Genomic DNA, 21,310 nt, shown 5'->3' on the forward strand with positions numbered 1-21,310 from the left:
TGTTGCGGTTGTCGGATTACGTGTCAGCGGCAGCGACTTGCGCGTTTCGAAAACAGATGCGCACCGCACAGTATTCTGTTTCTTTTTTTTTCAGTGTAAAGTGTGGTTAGGTAAGCTAAAGCGGGTGCTGATTACAGGTGTTAGTGATAAGTGATATGATAACATGTAGTGTTCATCTTGATCGCACGTAACATCACAACAATGCATGAGCCGCATACTTTAGCACATTGCACCTACGGGAGAACGGTACAATCATTTTTATTTTTGTTAATTTCGCTCGCCTTGACCCGCAAACAGGATTTACCATGATTTTTCTAACAACGGTCGTAATTTTGAATGAGATGACCCGTAAATTTATCTTTGAAAAGTAACTGTGTGATCGATTGGGTGCGTGAGTTCTTTGCCATTTCCTAATTGCTGTTTTAATAAATATAAATTAAGGTATATCCGGTCTAATTATACGAGTTGCCAGTAGGGAAAATGTTTCATTTTTTATTTAAATTGTTTGGTGTGTTTCGATGTGGGTGGATTTTTTTGAAGGAAAAAATAAAGGGCTCAAAAGTCGGTATTAAATATATTGTACACATATACTTGTACCTGAATTATTTATAATAATAAAATAGGTCCTTAATCTCACATAAAAAATAGATTAACAACATACATACATATTAAGTTTGTATTTTTTTTTTAATTATTCTCGTTTTCATACATATATATGTACGTGCTCACTGTGAAGTTTTTAAATCCCCAGTAAGCCAAAATTTGACGTCCTTATAGTACAAAATCCACTTTTCTAACAATTGTTGTTTTCGAGTTTGTGGGACAACCAATTACAAACTGTGATACATCGAACTTTCCTCGCTTCTGAAACCCAACAAATACCGTATGTATGTATGTATGCATGTATTCTTATGAAAAATGCATATTTCATAATTACTTCCCGAGCGTAAGCTAAAGAATTGTCAGATTTTGTATGTATATTACAAATATCATGTAGATGGTTAAATGCCAACCAAAATTTGGCTAATCATCCCCACCAACAATTTGATTACGTCATTTCAATGAATGCTATTTTAGAATGACTAGAATGTTACACCAAAATATACTCATATACCTACTTGTAGTGTACGAATCCGCTTTTAATTTTTTCGCTAAACGTTTCCTTTTTTTTTTCTTGCATTGGTATAACGCCATGACTGGAATTATCCATGTTGATAAGGTCATCACAAATTTTTTATTGATCAAATTAAGAACGAGTCACCCCATTTTCTCGAAAATGTGAAGAATACGCACGTCTTTATATAATAATGATAAAATAAGAATTATAATATTCAGAACATTTTGTTCGATTGTGGTTTAATTAATAATTTTAGTCCAGTTTTGAGAAGACCAACTCATTCAAGTGAAACTAATTTCTACGTGACATTCTTTCGATGTATAAATAAACACTTCAGCTTCAGATTGATATTACTTAGTGCTGAAGGATAAGGGGTGTTATTTATGCCTGCGGTTTTTTTTAAAGATCTTGATTTGTTGGATTATACTTATAGCTTTCGACCAATTTTTTATTGATCAAATTAAGAACCCCATTTTTTAGCTTGGCTTATAGAGGGTCACTCAAAAAAAAAAAATGAATCACTCAGTTTATTTTATTGAATAAATCAAGAATTGCAAAACTGAATACTTTGAAATCTTGCAGACGTTTTAAAGTTGTTGTAAGCATGGTAAATTGTTAATCAAAATCTATCTGTTTATTTCCCCAAAAAAATTGATAACGTCATCTCAAAGTTTTGCGGAATAAATTCGACGCAAAATGTGGAAAATATGATAACATTTTTTAGTTGTGATTTATCATATTTTCTGAGATCTGCATAAACAGGTGGCTTAAAAAAATAAATGAAGGAATCAATTTATTTTATTGATTATCAGGAACGTTTCACTTCATTTTCCCAGAAAATTTTGGGAATACAATACTGTTATTTTTAGTATTACACTGCACCAATCCAAATTGATATACGTGTCCTTGCAAAAATGTTGATGACGTAATCGCAAAATTGTGTAAAGAAAAACTAAACTCGAAAATCCTGGATATGTTTTATTGTACTTCAAGAGCGAGGGAAGTTCTGTCGAAAGAACTTTCGACCCATTTTTGTTTAGAATGACGGCAACAGTTTGTCGCTTTAAAAAATAAAAGTGTATTGTTCAAGTACATATCAGCAGCACTGTATCTTAGGATGTGTCGTTTAATAATAAGTTGTAAAATACCTACATATTACATTCAACTTACAAAATCTGCGTAGTTCTTTGCCTATTTTATAAAATTTGGCAGTGTACAAATACAATTTTTTAGAAACGCAGAACAGAATTTGAAATTAACATAATACATATCCACATAAAAATCGTAGATTTTCTCAACATCTTAAATAATAATGATATAATGTGCTCTGGGAACTTTTGCAGTTCACATCTTTCGCTATATAAATTATAGGTACACTTCTCTATACTTTCTCATGTATAATCTATTCTACGTCGGCGTCTTGGTTTTGAAAATAAAAAAAAACCGTTGTTATTGCTTTCCAGTCAGTTTTATATACCATAACATTTAAAGATTTTTTTGTCATTCATTAGATGAATGTCTCTTAGTTGGTTATTTTTTTGGTGTTTTACAGTTCGTAGAATTTGAAAATGTAGGTGTTGTTTACACCTATTGTATTTGAAACCGATTATTTTGAAATTTTATCCGAATTTTAAGATTGTCATAATAAGGATGATAAAATGCTAACCAAAAAATGCCTGTTCTCATCCGTCCAAAATCAAAGTATGATATAAATTTAATTTTAAATATAAGAAGCATATTGTGTCAAAAATTAAACAGGTAGTACCTACAATCAAATTTTGTAGTTGACTTTAGAAACTGATGGATAACGGATTTCTTTAGAAATTTTGAAAAGATGGATTTATGAGTTGCCGAGTACATATTACTAAATCATCCCCCCAGAAAGTTAATTTTATAATTAGAAAAAATTATAAGTTGGGGTATTACTTTCTTTAATTAATAAATTAGATATAAAGTACAGTTCTTTTGAACGGGAGTGTTAGCTTTAATGTTGAATTCCAACCTTGTGGATTGATAAATGTATAAAAATTAAAATTAAAGTGGAAGTCAGTATCACTTACTACCTACACAAAAATATTCTTCCGCAATTAGCTGAAATAGTTATTTGTTAATTTTAGTACAATTGTACAAAACTTAAAGTTATTTTCTGATGTTTTGAACTGACTTCATTTTATAACCAATAATAAAATTAATTAATTAAGCAAGTTTTATAGTTATTAATAATAGCAAGTACAATAAACAACTTTGCAACTTTTTGTGGAATGATACTTATCTGTTACATAGGACGTAATTAGAATTTGGACTGATAAAATTCTTTCGGTTGATAAGATGCTTGTACACATTATTATGTTGTGGTTCTTTCCTTTTCTGAGAAAACTATGTGGTTTTATATTTATATTCTTTTTACATTATTGTTACAGTCATTTCAAACCTTAAGGGTGCCCAGTAGCAGACCGAAAAATGAACTAAATAGATTTTTTCATTTTACGGTCGTAATTCCAACTTTGAAAAAAAGATCGACATTTCAATTGATAGATTATGTCTAAATCTCTGGGGAAGACACAATATTTTTTTAAATTGTTTAGTGTTTAATTAATCGTTCATTCTTCGAAGGAAATTGCATTTTTAGACGAGGAGAGAGCATTTTTCGCTTCGACTTTTATATCAGTGCAAAGAAAACATTGAGCTCTATGGGGAAGACTCGGTCATTTTTGTTTAAAATTTATATTTATCAAAATATTTGCTTTTTAAAAAAATACTGAAGAATGAAAATAAAGTGAAACTAAGCAACCCTATTTACAAATGATTCGTTTCAATAAATGGTTGAGTTTTACACAGCAAGGAGCCTTGCCGTCCGACCCTTTCAGGTAATCAGTTCAGGTACTTTAGGTCATAAAACTCATAAATACTCTTAGCTGACCAACATTGTTGAAACTCTTTTACAAGTCGACTTCTTTCATTGCTGACATAATTTGATTTAAAAATATGCAAATTTTTATAATTTTATACATTCTACTAAAACATTTTCTTTCAAAAATTATTCAAATATTTTTTATTAATCTGTCATTTTATATATTAATCAATACACAAAACTGACAAGATTTAGATTCTCATCACTTCACTAACCACTTATTTACCTGAACAATCATGTTTATTTAAATTTAATTTTTTGATACTGTTTTCCGCACCACCTATGAGGTAGAGTATTATAGGCACGTTTTTTACGTGATATCTCCAGTAAACCTATTCCACTGTTACTATTTATTCCTGTGTGTGTTTATACTAGAAGGTCAAAAGATTTATATGAACTGCACATGACGCGAATGCAAATAAAAAACTTTAATTGTACAATTTTTTCTTTACAATTTGTCTAATGGGTTGACTTGTTTAATAACGAGAATCTACTCTCTTCGGAAGTAAGGCATATAAATACAATTTTTCTAGGGCTCTATCATATTATTTTCCCAAAATTTATCATCTCGTTGAATTAAGCATTATTTAAAATGGACATTTTATATATTTCTATGATAGCGTTTTTGTTTATTAAGCCGTCTGGTGATGCCGCTAAAAATGTACAAACCGCATTGTCTTAATGTCAGTTTGGTGTTATTGCAAAATGCTTCAGTTGCCCTTGCTTCATTTTCTATGCAAAGATTTTGGGAGAGTACATGCTGAACTAGATTTGCAGGGATGTAAAATGTTTTTCACAGTACAGTAGGATTAGCCGTGTTACTTGTTCTCTCATTTTGCAAATTTTACCAAAATAATGTTCGGTTAGTCTAAAGGATTTTTCTGCGCATCATTCTGGATTATTGCATTCGCCAATTGTGTTTTGTTCGATTAAAAAGACATCGACGTTTGAAAGTTTTTTGTGAAATACTTTTTGCGCTGTGACATATCAGTTATTTCAATTGCCTCATTAGATACATCGTCGCCCGAGAACTTGTATGATCCACAGACCGGAGCGCGCTCAGGCCAATGTCGACTCTATAAACCACCAGAAATTCAGCCGGAAATAGTTATTATTTAGATGCTTTTGTTTACACACATCTCACATGTTTCACTCGATTTTGACATGCAACTATTTTTTTGTTTAACTAAGAATTAATTCTTTCATTGCGTTTGATACTAACGTCCTAAATTAGTGGAAACTAGTGGAAACTACCTAAACTAGTGGAACAGTAATCATGCAATAGATTTTTTTGGGAAAGTACAGTTATTTTTATGTTTTAGCAGCAATGTGTTCTATTTTCTATTAATTTTTACATATTTTTAGTCACAATTTTTCAACAAAACATGAAAGTAGCCATTCCTCGAATGGACCCTATTACATACAATACTTTCTTAGTTTACTCTCGGTAAGTAACATACATAAAGTCAACGCACAAAAAAAAAAAAAAAACAAAAAAATCATGTTGGTAGCGGAATACCAGTAATTTCACCTTTCTTAGGTTTTCAGACTGCTAATTATCATCACAGTTGACATTTGAATTTTAAAACTCCACAAACAAGAATTGCTTCCTCGCCAGCAATTTGGGTTAATCACCTAAAGTTAGGACTGAGCAGTGAATGAGCTCGTACGTAATATCTCTTCTTCTGCGTTCTTGAAAACAGTATTAACAAGGTTAACCTCAACGTGATTTGATACGTCAGAATATAAGTGACAGAATAGTTACCAAAATTATTACCAAAATCCACGTTTACAATTCAAAATCCATAGTTACATTGTGAATATTTACGAAGGTCAACTGCCAAGTGGTTTTTTCATTGTGCGGCGACTTCATAAAATTAATGATACATAACAGTATCATATTAAACAGTAATAAAACGCGTCCACATAAAGTCGAACCGTTGAAAGATTATACAATATCGTTAAAAGGTAGGAAATTGTTGAATCTGTTCATTATCGAACCTCTGGAATTCGCAAGGCTGTTGATTTTTAATTTAAATAATGTATATTTCTTCAAATTAAATATGGATGTTATGACAATTTCTTACGACAAAAAAGTGGTATGTATTTAAATTAAGATTTAAATACATACCACAAAATGAGAACTCGAAATACGAGAACTTCTTAAAATTAAGTCTTTTCGTATAATATGTATTATCTAATTAGTTTTCAGCAAAAATATATTCGGTGTATTTTTTGAATTGTATTTATTTTTATTTTCTCTGGAAAGAACACTAAAAATTAAAAAGATGACGTTAGTTTCATAAGCTTCTAATTTTCCGAATTTAAGATTTATATTTTAGGTAAAAAATCTGTAAAATTATGTGTAGAAAATAGGAACATTTATTAAAGCACAAGCGGTCGCATGTCATGACATAATTTTCATTAAATAGGTACATATATGTTATTTGATGAATTTTTGAGATGTGGTTATTAAAGACCAACAGAAAACGGGAAACCTACGTTTTCGTATCGTATGAGCTGCGAAACTTAAAGAAAACATGACATTAGATACTATTAGTGCTAAATCTGTGGGTCTAATTAGAATGAACAATTGAATATTTTCCAAGCATAATTTTTATAATCTATATTTTATTTATTTTTTCATAAAAAGCGGCATTCGGCCACATTAATTTAAAAAGCTTTTATAGAATATTTCAAATACAGTTCATGAGATATAAACGAGCCAGTTTGACTTTTTTTTAATTACAGTAAGAGTAAATATAATTTCAGGTTGAAATTTAATTTTCTTTGGTCAATGATTGTCTAGAGAGGTAAAAAACGGAGAGGAAGTTTGATGTAAAAAATTTTCACTTTTTTTAGTCCGTATTTTAATTATAAAGGTTACTAAATAACTATCCTTGTACGAGTCATTAAAAAACTCACTATTTAACTAGCATTTCCAGTTTATCAAGTTTATGTGGATTGATAGGGGATACACTTGTAACTTTTATTTACAGTAGTTCGACAGTTTTTGTGCAGTCGTCTTTTGTAGTAAATCTCAAAACAAATTGCCTCACCTCAACGTGCGTCGAACAGTGCGTTAGATTATTTTTTATTATTTATTCAACAGCGCTATCTTCACGAGCACGTTCGTTTGCTTTAATTTCACGTGTACATAACATTTTGATCAATCTTTCATTGATATATGGCTCATTAATTATTTAGCACCATATTCGCAGCAATTAGAGCTTTTAGTTTTTCATAACATTGTATGTATTTGTGGGACGATACAATTAATACTACATCATGTACACATTTATATAACAAATGCATACAAAACATAAGCACATGTTTCACGAGACACTACTAGTTTTTGCATTACACCGGCTTCAGTGTGTTGTGTAAATATAGACAAACATACCAGACCCCATATTGCCTTTGGTACTTGACATTCTCTACAATTTTAAAACTTATTACAAATTGTTAGAAACCTAGTACAACAATAAACGCCGGCCACGTAATCACTTCGTACATCATCACTTTCCTATAATTAGTAAGTTGATCGTTTAATTTATGTCAATGAACGTGGGTGTATATAGTGTTGATCAATGTAATGTACTTTTTTAATTTCCGCTCTAAAAACAGAAGCAATAAATTTTTGTTTAACTATTGTATGTTGTTATTACATTTCTACGACCGTTTTATGATGTACCTAAATTACAAAGAATACCAGTTATCGTGAGGTTCTCCTTGAATTGTAACATTCATACATTTGTGTTAGTCATGATGCAACGACAAATTTGCACTATTTATTTTTAGGTTGTAAGATCCCGTGATGGATGACGATGATGAATTCTTTGATACTATCTCAGTCAGTTCAGGAGTTAGCAGAAGAAGGTTTGATAACAGAGATTATCTTAGTCTGTCAAGAAATACGGTTTACCATTCAGCGATAGATTTAGATAACATGGAACTTACACGTTTGGACTGTCCAGAAGAGGGGAATTCACAAAATAAGGTGTCTAGAAATAGAGATGTTAAGACATACAAGCAGTGGAGAGATAGGGTATCGTGATTTTTTATTCGAATTTTACGCACCATCTTTAATCTGATGCATGAATAATACTATTTACCTTATTTCAACACTGCCTTGGCTTTAGCGGTTTGGGAAAGAATTGAAAAAAGTGTTTGTATGTTTTGGAAAAATTATTAATTGGATAAGTTAATCAGTACATGCATAATTCTCATTTTGTTTCGAGTTGCTGCGAGGTTAAGTTTCAACAGTGTGATGTCACCGGCTGAAATACAGGTGAACAGTTTCGTAAAGTGTACTTGTAAATTACAGTTACGTTTACCCTACTTACTGCAAGTGTACTAGCTGATCGGAGTGCATCGCATAAAATTTTGAATATTGAAGAGTTATCTACCTTATCTTAATCGCAGGTTTATTTGACAAGAGAGTGAGTGCTAATTCTTTTACTTTCTGTAATAAATACCTGTCGGCTTAATCCAATTTAAAGAGCTTTCTTTAGGTGTATTTAAATGAGACACAAATGTTAAACCAAATTTTATCTTCGACGGATAGTTGGCGTTATAACAGGGTTAAGGTCAGTACACAACTCAAAACTAAGTTCTGTTATGTGCATGTTTATATTCTACACTTTCTGATCCTAATTTCATTAACTTGACACACACTTGTTGCTTGTCTAACCTGGGATAATACACTAGTTGAATACCTGTGATTTTCATTTGATAACAAAATGCCCACTCTGCTAATCATTATGTAAGAATTGATATTTACGTAATTATAAGCCAATAGGAAATTAATCAAAAAATACGCACTTTACGCATGGTCGATGAACTGGACAAATTGTATGTACATGTAAATATTTATATTATACGACGATAAAAATAGTTGCATTGTTTTTTGTCATGAAATTGTGCAGCCCCAAAATTATTCAACAAAATCTTATCAGTAAATTGTTTGCACATGCGATAAAATATGACATTATTGTATTGAAATACTACTTGCTAAAATATGTTACCCTGTCAGATATAATACCGTGCTTAAAATACACTAGTACAGTGTTATCAATGCCACTCGTTATCGTGAAACTGCTTCAGTTATTAACAGAGATGTGGGCAGTTTAATGCTATCGTTTGTTCACAATGGACAAGGTAACAATACAAATTCTTCAATTTCAATTTAACAGCGCATTCATTTAATGATGCCACATTGGTTTCTCTACTGTATTCCACCCGCTAAGAGGTTTCTGTCGCGCCAACTATCAACATTTTTGAGATATTTTGTTAATCAGTGCTCGAAATCTACACTTTTAGCAATGACGCGATAGAAACTTTGTGTTTATTAATGATACATTTTTTGATTTTGTTTTAGCAATGGCGTAATTTTACCCATAGCGATCACTGTGTCGACTTCGTTTTGGCTTATGATAAAGATGACAAACCTGAACATGCGGAAAAAAGGAAGGAGTTCGAAAAAAATTTGGAAGCCGTAGGACTAATTTTAGAAAAAGAAGAAAGTCAAAGAATACATTTCGTTAAAATCCATGTACCGCGAGAAGTATTGTGCCAATATGCAGAGATTCTAAAATTGAGATTACCCATTAGATATGTAATTTTTCCAAATTTGATAACGGCAATTTATTTATCTTTTTATTACAGGATGAACCGATGTCTGAAAGTTCTAATGTATTTTATTCTACTATTAACAAAGTTTTGGACTGTTTAAACGTCAGATTAGACCCTCAAATATTTCCACCTAAGCAGTACAAATTGACGGCAGAATTTAACAGAGAAAAAAACTATTTGTAAGTACCTACTATAGTCTTTTTTGCCACTTCTATTGAAATACCACTTGTTGATCGTAAATTTGGCAGTCTTCATATTCAGACAATTTTCTAACGAAATCAAGAGGTGGTGTTTCAACAGAAATGGCAGAGGCAATACATTTGTTTGAATCTTACTTATTGAAATTATTAGTGGATTTTTTTTTAATCTGTCTAATTAGTTTGACGAAAAATTAACTAAAATGCCTACAGTTCTAATGTGCAACAATAATGAGACAACTATAAAACAACTCAAATTTCATAAGACATATTTATTCTTAACAAAATAGTAAATGCGGTTAATTATTATTTGTATTGTTTTAATTGTTTATTTTGGTTATTGCGACGAGACCCGCTAAATTTTATTCATAGTTTCATATATCGACTGCTGGGGACATTTTTGTTTTTCAATACATATAATTTATAATAAGTTAGTTGTAACCAGGATAACTTAATCAAATAGGTTAATTAAATGGAGTTTACAACTTGTTTTGCAAGACTGATTTCATTAACAGTGTGAATAATGACATAAATTTGCTGAGCTAAGTCATTTGCAGTGAACACAGTCTGTATACAGGATGAATCACTAAATGCACAAATTTCCATATCTCATTAACGATGAGAAATAAAAAAAAAGTCAAAGACTGAAATTGTACAGTTCTTAAGCAGCATACACTAAAATTGGTGATATTTTAGATTTTTTTATAAAGACTCGGTATATTAAGACTTCATTTAATTTAGTTGATTCCTAACAAAAAATCGCAGTAGTGTTAACACCTGATTTATCTCCTTATAAAATATTACAACGCAGGTGTTAACACTACTGCGATTTTTTGTGAACACCTGTATGTTAAAAAAATTCTAGAAAATCGGATTAACGTGGCAATATCGCATGGGAATTTCAAAAATGAATCACGGTTATAAAACCTAAGAAATTGGTTTAAGTGGCAAAATGGATTTATTTATTTTTAAAAATTTATTTTAGAAATACTTAACAAAAAATTGAAATTTAATCCGTGTTTTGCCGCCCCCTTGGGGGTTGCGACCCACCGGTTGGGAAGCCGTGGCCGAACACAAGTCATACAAGTAAACCAACGTAAACTTTGTTTCATATTACTCTTAATCATGCAATTTTGACAAAGTTACCTATCAGGATTTTGGATAGTGATTCATGTAAACTTTTGGAAACAAATCTTAATTCTTTGGTCGATCGAGTCAAATTAAATCATCAGATCAATTAAATCAAAACATATAGCATACAAACTTTTTTCAGATTTGACGTAGATTCGCCTGATTTTTTTAATGAAGCAGTCCGTATCACCGTTGCTTCCTACATTTTAGAAAGAGAAAAATTCGGCAACGACGATCAAGACAAGGGGATTCACAGACTGATTTCTGAAGACGTTTATAAGGCTGCATATCCATTGCATGACGTAAGTTTACTAAATTTTCTTGTAAATAAGGTACATATTTTAAAATATAGATAACTTGAATTTTTGCCGTTTCAATCATTCAGTATCCGACGGAGATAAGCCTGATTCCAACCAATCAAAAATATAACAAATCGTAAAAAATATGAGAGCAAAGCTTTTTAACTGTATTGTTCTATAGATAGATTCACTCCTGTTGAGAAAAAACATACGGAAACACTTTTTCTGAAACAAAGACAATTCTCACATTTAGTCCATGTTTCATTAACTTTGGCGATAAAAACCTCATTACATTTTTCTCTATATTGTAGGGCGATTTACATGAATCTGACTCCAAACGATCGCTCCTTCTTCACCATTGGGCCCAAATATCAAAGTGGGTAAAATATCAGCCAATCGACGACATCAAAGAATATTTTGGGGTAAAATTCGCCCTCTACTTCACATGGTTGGGCTTTTACACTCACATGTTAATCCCAGCAGCCTTGGTAGGGGTTCTGTGTCTAATCTACGCCGCTACAACTGTAAATTCAGATGCTTTATGTGACGATATTTGCAATTTGGATATCGTCATGTGTCCCAGGTGTGACAAAGTCTGCGACTACTGGAAATTAAGCGACGGTTGTATGTATTCAAGAATCCAACATTTCGTCGACAATCCCGCGACAATTTTTTTCGCAATTTTTATGTCTTTTTGGTCGATTTTATATTTAGAATTATGGAAAAGATACAGTGCTGAAATTACGCACAGATGGGGTCTGACTGGTTTTGATTTAGAAGCCGAGCCACCGAGACCTGAGTACTTGATAAGATTAGCTGATGCGAAAAAAAGAAAGTTAAATGTTATTACGAATTTGGACGAGCCCGCTGTTTCTTTCTGGAAAGTAAGGCTACCGTCGCTTATCTTAAGCTTCGCCGTTGCTTTAATGTGGGTTTTTATCGCGTTATCGGTTGTTTTCGGTGTGGTAATGTACAGAATGTCGCTGATAACATCAGAGGTTTTATATGACGATAAGACGAGTTACCGTATTTACGTACTGCCAATCACTGCAGCCATTATCAATTTGGTTTGTATCAATATCCTCAATATTGTTTACCGAAAACTAGCAACATGGTTGACCGAAATGGAACTACAAAGAACTCAAACCGAATACGATGATAGTTTAGCGTTAAAGATATACATGTTTCAATTTGTCAATTATTATTCGTCAATTTTCTATATTGCTTTTCTGAAAGGACAATTTATTGGATACCCAGCCAAATATAATCGAGTTTTTGGGGTGCGTCAAGAAGAGTGCAACCCAGGTGGTTGCTTAATGGAACTTACTATTCAATTAGCTATTATTATGGTGGGCAATCAGGCTTTAAATGCAGTAATAGAAATAGGTGTGCCTGTATTATTAAAAATATACACCAGTGCGAGAATCACAGTGGGAATAAAAAAAGAATCTACTCAGGAAGAAGTTATCATTAGCTGCAACCAGTGGACTGAAGATTACAAGCTTTCTGATATGCAAAGTCTGAATTTATTTTCGGAATATCTTGAAATGGGTTAGTATTCAAAAACAACGAAACGAGCTATCCTTTCTAACTGTCTCAGTCTGCACTTGAGTTTCGTTTAGCAGGAATTGACACTTCAATGTCTTCATTTGAATCGTTGTAACGAAGGATACGTTATCTGTTAAGCGTATATCAAATAGCCACAAACAACACACGCTGACAAATTTACAAGTTCTAATTGTAAACATATCATTCGTGGAATTCCTGCATTGAAATAACCAGACAGGGACACCTGTGTAATTTCCTACTATCATATATTTTTTTCTTTCAGTTCTTCAATATGGATTTGTGACAATCTTCGTAACAGCATTCCCTCTGGCCCCCCTATTTGCTTTAATCAACAATATTCTAGAAATGCGTTTAGATGCAAAAAAATTCATAAAATATTATCGGCGGCCTGTACCGCAACGTGTTAAGGACATAGGAGTTTGGTACCCCATAATGGCAATAATCGGGCGAATTTCAGTTGTTTCTAATGCCTTTATCATAGCATTTTCGTCACATTTTATACCAAAATTAGTCTACATGATGGAAGTAAGTCCCGATGGTACCGACGACGGATTTCTTGAATTCAGTTTGGCCTATTTCGATGTTCACGACTTTGCGCAGGGAACAGCTCCACAGAATTCCACGTATGATGTATCCTTCTGTCGATATGCTGAATACAGAAATCCACCAAATGTTACGGGAGGATTAGTGAAATACAAACGGCCTTTGATTTACTGGCATATCCTGGCAGCCCGATTAGCGTTTGTCGTGGCATATCAAAACGTAGTTAGTTTTGTTGTGACCGCTGTGGAATGGACTATACCTGATGTGCCCAGGAAACTTAATGATCAAATAAAAAGAGAAGCATATAAAACAAATGAAACGATTATTAAACATGAAAGGGAACGAGCTCGACTAAGGCCGCGCAGAAGTAAGTTTTTGGGTGTGTAACCGCAAACGTTCAGTTTTTATTTTTAGATAAAAACCGCGATTCGATTCTGTCAAGAGAGACAATGTATTATGACGCAAATGGGGGCTTCCATTCAGATCTAGCCAATACATCTAGTCCTCAAGCAGCACAACATGATGTTGGCAATTCTTAGCACATGTTTATATATTTTATTACGTGTACATAATTTTTGGACCAAGGAGGTGATGAGACATCTCCAGAGAGATTTAGGTATTATTAGTCTCATTGAGGCCTTTTATACTTGCCTTCTAATTCTATGGCTTAGATACTTATTCATCTTTAAAGTACCGAAACCAAGTTTTAAATTAAGCAACAGTTATAATACTCCAGAGTTTAACTTGCCGTTTTAAAATTGTAACTAATGTGATATTAAAATTTTAATGTAAATAAAACAAGCGACATAACAAATTTTAACTTGCCGAAAATACAGTTTGTTAAAATAACGTACATTGGTGAAAACCGCAACTTCCACGCTGATAATACAAGTCAACATATCGACCAACTATTACAATTTTTTTTTTAAGTAAAATTTTCACAACTAATTCTTCAAACTGTTCTCAGCAAACTGAATAAAAATGTAATTGAAATGGAATTTGAGAATTTGTACTATTGTTTTTGGTCAGAATATTACTTATCGCAGTAGTATGGTACGGCTATTTAGTTTTTATTCCATATGACCGTTGATCATCTGAAATTACGTGTAAATCGTTAATTTTTATAAACTGACGTTTCGCTATGTCAAAAAAAGTCTATGTAACCTACAGTTTTCATTTACTGGTCCTGTACATTCAGTCAAGGTACAAAATTAGGTTTTGTGGAATTTTGATTAAATGATTCTACTACGACGTAAAAATTTGTGCCAGCCTCTAAATAAAAAAAAGGATATTGCGATTCTGTGACGTAATTTTACGTTATTGCCAAAGAAGTGACGCTAAAGAGATTACTTAAGTTTTGTTACTAAATTGTTTTTCTTTAAAGTAAAAAGATTTTAAAATATTGTTTGTAAATTTTAAAGCATTTCTAGGCTGTAGTCAAAAATCGCACTAGTCTGAAACAGTTTTGGTTGAAAGAATGAATTGATATTTTAGCCGTTTTTAATTAATTCGGGAAAGTACAAGGACTGGTTTTAAATAATTTTTGTTACATTAGTAACAGCATATTTTTAATATCTTTGGTAAAATATTTTTTGTAAGTACCTGAGAACGTATGCTTTTGTTTATATTATGAATTAAAGTGTGGTTGTTTTTGTATTTCATACACTGAAAGAGTGGTTAGAACATATGAAAACAGTTAAAGGAAATACTTGAACAAATTTGACATCATGAAATGGTTGTTTACGCAAAATTTTGTTAAAAATTTAAATGTATATATATATTACCTTACCCTTGGTTTATTTCATAAGGCGACATTTGTGATACTCAAATTTTTATTGTCTTTGCCATTTCAATTGAAACACCACCTGTTGATTTTGCTAAAAATTTGGCAATTGGTAACAGCTTTCGGTTGATTGACAACGGCTTTTAGTTAGAAAATTGTCTGAATATGAACGTTGCCAAATTTACGATTAACAAGTGGTGTTTCAACAGAAATGTGCTAGGGTGTTGAATCAGTTTGAGTTTGTTTATACTCACATACTAACACAATTAACCTACGAAATTAAACAAAGTTTGTTGCATTTAATTTTTTAATCTTTAAAAAGTATTAGATTTATTATCTATAGGACCAATATTTGCCTTTGTGTGTGTTGTGAACTTTTCTCTATTTTTAGTTATTTACTGTAAGGAATTAGGACCTGTATAATTCCCGCTGTGACATTTTTCTGTACAGTTAATAATTATATTGATGTTTCTGATATGAGATGTGCAGAATATTGTAAATACGAAAATGTTGTGTCTCTTTAAAAATATTTATAATGTTAAAAATATACGTTACATAACTGACAATAAATTGAGATTATGTCGTTGTTAACTACAGTGTGAGTTTTGTGTTAAGTACTAACGCATTTAATATTGACGGGTTTTTTTATAAGTAAATTTAAGTATGTGATATGTTTTAAAATTTTGTGTTTATTTATTATACTTTTAAGTAAGTAATTTTGTGTTAGTGAATGTATGAAAATTTATTTTATGATAACGGTAATTTATAACAAACATTATTTATTAAGTACCTACCAACGTGCTGCCGATAAAAATCGTCGTCTAGTTGGTGTGGAATGATGAGATGTCTTTCTCATTTCCTGAAGGCATAGCAGACGATAAGAGCACGGGAAGTATGTTTGTTTATCCAGGCCCAATAAAAGGACGATTTTTGTTGGTAGATTTGCTTATCACTTATCAATCACGTACTATTTACATAACTATTAATAGTTTTATTTATATACATATGTTATATTTTATTATTTTAGTTGTGTGTGTATCGAACTTTCCAAGTTCAAAAAGTCACTACAGACATCACATTATTAAGTAATGATAATGGGTACCGTTATTTTTCTAGTCTACAAAATAATTTTGGTGCCCAGTGTCTCTATTTATTAGATATTGTGTACAGTTACATGTAATTTTCTACTTGAATTAATATTTTTTTATATGGTGCATGGACTCAATCAGCCAATAGATAGCTTTTGTGTATTTTATGCTTTGTTAATCAAACTTTTATTTGAAAAAAAGTGTAATAAAAACTGTAATTTATTTATTGTTGCGTATTATGAAACCAAACGTTTACGTTTAAAAAAGCTGTTTAAGTATATAAACCTGCAAAAGTACTACATTAAAATTAAAAGCGTAATACTCTCAGATCACTTGCAATGAGGACACTTTCCAGCGAAATAACTGACGAAAAATCGATATGATATTAAATTATATGATCTATTATAACAATAGCTACAATATTCACACGTTATCGATGTTATTATTAATGGTTACCTGTTATTTTGTAACTTGGGAGCATTTTCATGAAAATATTGAGAACCACTACTTCATTACTAAAAACGGTCTTCTTGACTTGCTTGTGACTAAACAAAAACCTTCTCAGAATTTACAAAGCTTTTTTCTGAGACATAGATCACTCTAATTCTAACTGTATTGTATATAAAATCGTATGTTATCTGCTTTCTGTGCTGATAACCAATCGTCTTGTTAATATGCAGCCAGCTTTTTACATTTGTTTGGTATAAAAACACTAAAGTGTAGAAGAATTTTTGAATTACAAGACAAAATATGCAATCATTTTCGGAAAGAAAACGCATTTTTTTTTATTTTGCAAAATACCCTTTTCGTATTTTATTCTTGGTAAGTATTTCTGGTGATAAGTTAAGAGTTTGCCAAATCGGACATTTCCAACGGAATGCAACAAAAATTCCAAGAATCGCTATCATATTTTTATTACTGAAATTATCATAAATTAGTACACAAAGCATGCAAAAATCTCAAAAGAATCAACAAAATTCACAATTGGCCAATTTTTTATTCGGCTAAAAATCGTTTGCTTACATTTCGAGCGCACAGTTGTCTTTTTGTCTGTATTGCTGAAGCCACAAAATATGACTACGCTCTGAATATACAAGTAGCTCACCGGACGTTTTGACTTTTAATAGATTATTCTCCTAAATAAAAAATTAAAAAGACGGAGAATGCAAACGTAAAGTGAAAGTAAACAACTGTATGCAGAAGTCCCAAAATTCGCTTCATTCCCGTGAATCACGTGCTGCCTGCCGCAAACTGGGCGACAATTCGTAAAAAGGATTATTATCCAGGCTTTAATCGTGTATAAGAACTGTAAGGCCATTAAGTTGACCAATATAAGAAAAGCTGCTTTCATAATATGGAACCGTTTTTATGTTCAAAGTTATGTCACGGACAAAAAATCCGGTAAGAATGAAGTTGAAATGATGTGGTTATAAATTTGATAATTTTAAATAAACTCTCACGAGGTTGATCGTTGGCCCCTGAAGAGACACCACTAGGCCAAAGATAAATGATGAATGAACACAGGAATGTTATCGTTGACTTCAAAGCAAGTCGCATGGAACAGATATAATTGCTGTTGCCATCCTCGCCAACCGTGTTAAGCTAGGTGCTACGAGTAAGAGAAGAAGGTATTTAGTAGTATTCCACGCAGTGCTTGTAATGTAGGTATTATTAGAAGTCATTTTCTTAGAGCCTCGAGAATGCGTAGTACTTTATACCTAACAAAAATCCGTGTATTTTCAGAATTCACTATGCAACATAATCCTTGAAAATTATTAGGCTTCATCCTTAAGTATAGGTGATATATATTCCTGATAAGTTGAAATTTTCAGGGAAGGTAGTATATTGTGACAAATACACAAGCACTAGGGTTGCCTTTCGACATCTTGACGAGAATGATCTGGGGACCCCTGTTGAGGGCCAATTACTTAGCTTATTATGACATCGAAGCATCTAATTGGCACACTAGGCCCCATGAACTCTAAAATTTGTTTTAGAGTTCATAGGGCCTAGATAATATGGGAATATATAGGGTTGCCTAAGAAATCTTAATTTGGTTCCTAAGCAATTCATAAAATTATTGTATAAGTTGCCTACGTATCGAATGTAGACTTGTTAGGCAACTCTATGTATTCACATACTGCTCTATGAGCTCTACAATTTGGTACCAATTAGATGCTTTCATGTCTTCAGTTAAGTCATGAAGGTAGAATCATTCTACCTCCACGAGTTAAGTCGATATATCGAATTTGCTCCGAAAGATAGTCCCCTCCCTGCCATTGTATTGTCACAATATACATATTGTGACGGTCCACCCTTGAGGAGAAACCGCAAAATACCGCAATAAGAAACTTCAGAACATAATTCTCTAACTCAAAGACTAAATCCGCATATTCGCAAAAAGCAAGCAAATTGCGCATGTCCAATCGCGTATGTATTCCAACCACCAAATAATTGCAAAACCCATATTCGCACACCATTGAGAAGTACTCACTCAGTCAAGCCTAGCTAAATACCACACCCAAGCAAAAGTTCCAAGATGGCGACAGCATGTGACGTTAACATGATAACAAGACAAAGAAGAATCCACAACGTTGGCACGTGATTCTAACGACATTCAATTAAAAGCACAAGAGGAACCAACACCAAATAAATCACACCAAATTAACTACCAAAGGCGTTACACAATAACGCAACGCAAGATAAAAGAAGCATAAAACAAACCAAATCTCACGCATTACCATCAATCTATTTTGCGACTTATCAGTTTGACGAAATTCTCGGAACAACGAAACTAAGACTTATAAAACCTCTAAATAAAGCCCAAAAGGATTGCATTCTTATCAACTGACCCAAATACGAATACCACGATGCAACACGTGCACTCATAAAGATGCCACCAAAGACATAATTAATGAGAAAAACGCCGTATAAAAGGTCGCAAAATCGGGAAGTCGAGGAAGTCGAATCCAGTGTGCCACGAAGACGACAAGTACCTACAACGATCGATACCCAAGTAGAGCCGTGCTGAAGCCTTGTCCAGCTGATAGTTCCTTGCCCGAAATTGCGAAGGAAGACTTAGAAAAGTTCCATGGTTTTTTGTAAGTGAAAGAATCTAAATTTAAACCGTCATGCATGTGTTATCTTGCTTCTGTGCCTTCTTCGATAATCGACTGATGTGTGATTAACCTGGACCTCCGTCATTATACGAAAAATTTAACTTGTTAAATTGGGGAATGGTCCATTACTGTCATCGAAAGGGCGAGCGTTTATCAACTAAGAACTGAGGAATTATCTGAGAGATGGGTTACTAGTCTGTCGCTTAAATGCAAACGCCATTAACAAAATGATGAAGATAACGAAAGCGGTCACTGCACTCTGCGGTCCCTGTTTTAATGTGAATCTCGGAATTTTGACGAATCTTGGGGGGATTTCCGGATAACCCGTGTACCTTCATAAGAGCTTTAAGACTTCCCGTAGTTAATGATTAATCGCTCATTTATGAATATATGTAGTATTGTCATTTGTTATTTTTGCTCTAAGGTCCGGAAACTTCCTTCCATGATTTTGAACAGTTTTTTTTTTATTCTTTTTAATTTATTTATGGATATGCTAATCATTCCAAATTTTATTACTGCGACTTAGGGTAAGCGGGAATGATCCTTGTGAAAAGTACCATTTGCAAATTGGACCTCATACGTCCATGTCAATTTAACGTTATATTTGTAATATTTACTGCCAATTAATTTAAGTGTTATGCTAATATTTTATTAATCAGGGATAGGGAAACAATATTTAACAGATATTTCAAATAACGTTTTCGTTTTAATTAGCTTTAAGGGGACATTGATATTTGGCCTTTTGTAGTAACGGTTGATTACGATATATTTAATTGAAGTGAATAGTAACTCTTTTAGTTTTGTTTTATCAAGTAGATAGGGATTATTTAGCGGACGCGTCAAATTACGATTTTTGGATTTGTAGCCTTAAGAATGTATTTATATTTAATCTTTGTCTGGGACTTACAATTTTTACCATCAATTCTGTTTGAATTTAGATTTAATATACTTGTTAAATGAGGACTACATTTTACTTATTACCTCTCCCTGATTGCAATTTAGCTATCCATTTCCAAGGAAATGGGCCTACACCCAAATAAATAATTTTGTTAGTGTCCATGCTTGGCCACCGATAATAACACGGATGGACCAGAGATATGGGGATGGACACGACAATATACTTCCTTAAAAATCTCAGCTTATTAGAAATGAGCCTTGATTGAGTCAATTGAACCAACAACCTTCGCCTTAGTATAGTTCAACAATTTTACGGCACGATTACTGAGTTTACCAGACGTCCGTCAGTGCTCCCCTATAGATGTAAAATATGATGATGATTTTGAATATATTTTTTGTTAAAATTTAAATACCTAAGGTAAAAAATGGGTTTAAAAGTTATTTAGGCAAAACGTCCTTCTACAGGCCAACAAATATCGATTGCTCAAAAAATTATAAAATTAAATTTTGCGAATTTCATCGACTAAAGATAGCATTTTGCAATTTTGTTCGGGAATAGCTGTGAAATGACCTCAATTTTATCAGGAATATTTTATTTAGTAATGAGGCCAGATTTTCCAATAATAGCAATGTAAACAAACACAGGTTATACATTTACATACTATTATTCACAAGAAAATCCGCGATGGATTTTTGAAACTCTTTTTCAGAGAGTTATTTTCATCAACTTTTATTTTAAATGTAGGTATTGCGTGACAGTGAGACTTTGTTTTGACGTTTTTAAAACCACAGACTTGGATTTCTGATATTTTTGAAATTCTAATGTGAATCAAGGAATGAATGAATAGGAATGTATTTCGGGTTGCCGCTCACCACAAATTACATTCGTCATTTAAGTTGAATCACCCTATATATGAATTTGAATAGTTGCAGTGTGGTATTAATAATAACAGTACTGTATACTCATATTTTCTGGAAAAAGGGGTGGGCTGTTTGTGACTTGATCAATAAAATAGATTGTC

General features: G+C 32.4%; 1 protein-coding gene across 9 annotated transcripts; it reads left to right on the forward strand.

Annotated features, from left to right (window-relative positions):
* Window positions 1-16: 16 nt before the first annotated feature.
* LOC135131603 (anoctamin-1-like) lies at window positions 17-16,498 on the forward strand. 9 transcript variants are annotated; one of them, XM_064059420.1, is made up of 8 exons: window positions 17-110; window positions 7,830-8,076; window positions 9,409-9,645; window positions 9,696-9,841; window positions 11,133-11,292; window positions 11,601-12,840; window positions 13,121-13,768; window positions 13,816-16,498. In XM_064059420.1, exons 2-8 carry the CDS (start codon window positions 7,846-7,848, stop codon window positions 13,938-13,940), a joined length of 2,787 nt encoding a protein of 928 aa, XP_063915490.1. In that variant the 5' UTR covers window positions 17-110; window positions 7,830-7,845; the 3' UTR covers window positions 13,941-16,498. The 9 variants fall into 9 exon arrangements, with proteins under 9 accessions (XP_063915490.1, XP_063915485.1, XP_063915509.1 ...); XM_064059415.1 differs by lacking the exon at window positions 17-110 and adding an exon at window positions 117-246; XM_064059439.1 differs by lacking the exon at window positions 17-110 and adding an exon at window positions 117-246 and having other exon boundaries at window positions 7,830-8,028.
* Window positions 16,499-21,310: the final 4,812 nt, after the last annotated feature.

Source organism: Zophobas morio, unplaced genomic scaffold (genome assembly GCF_036711695.1).
Source record: "Zophobas morio isolate AGI-343-1 ecotype UQ-CSIRO unplaced genomic scaffold, CSIRO_AGI_Zmor_V1 ptg000002l, whole genome shotgun sequence".
In the NCBI taxonomy this organism is placed as follows: Eukaryota; Metazoa; Arthropoda; class Insecta; order Coleoptera; family Tenebrionidae; genus Zophobas; species Zophobas morio.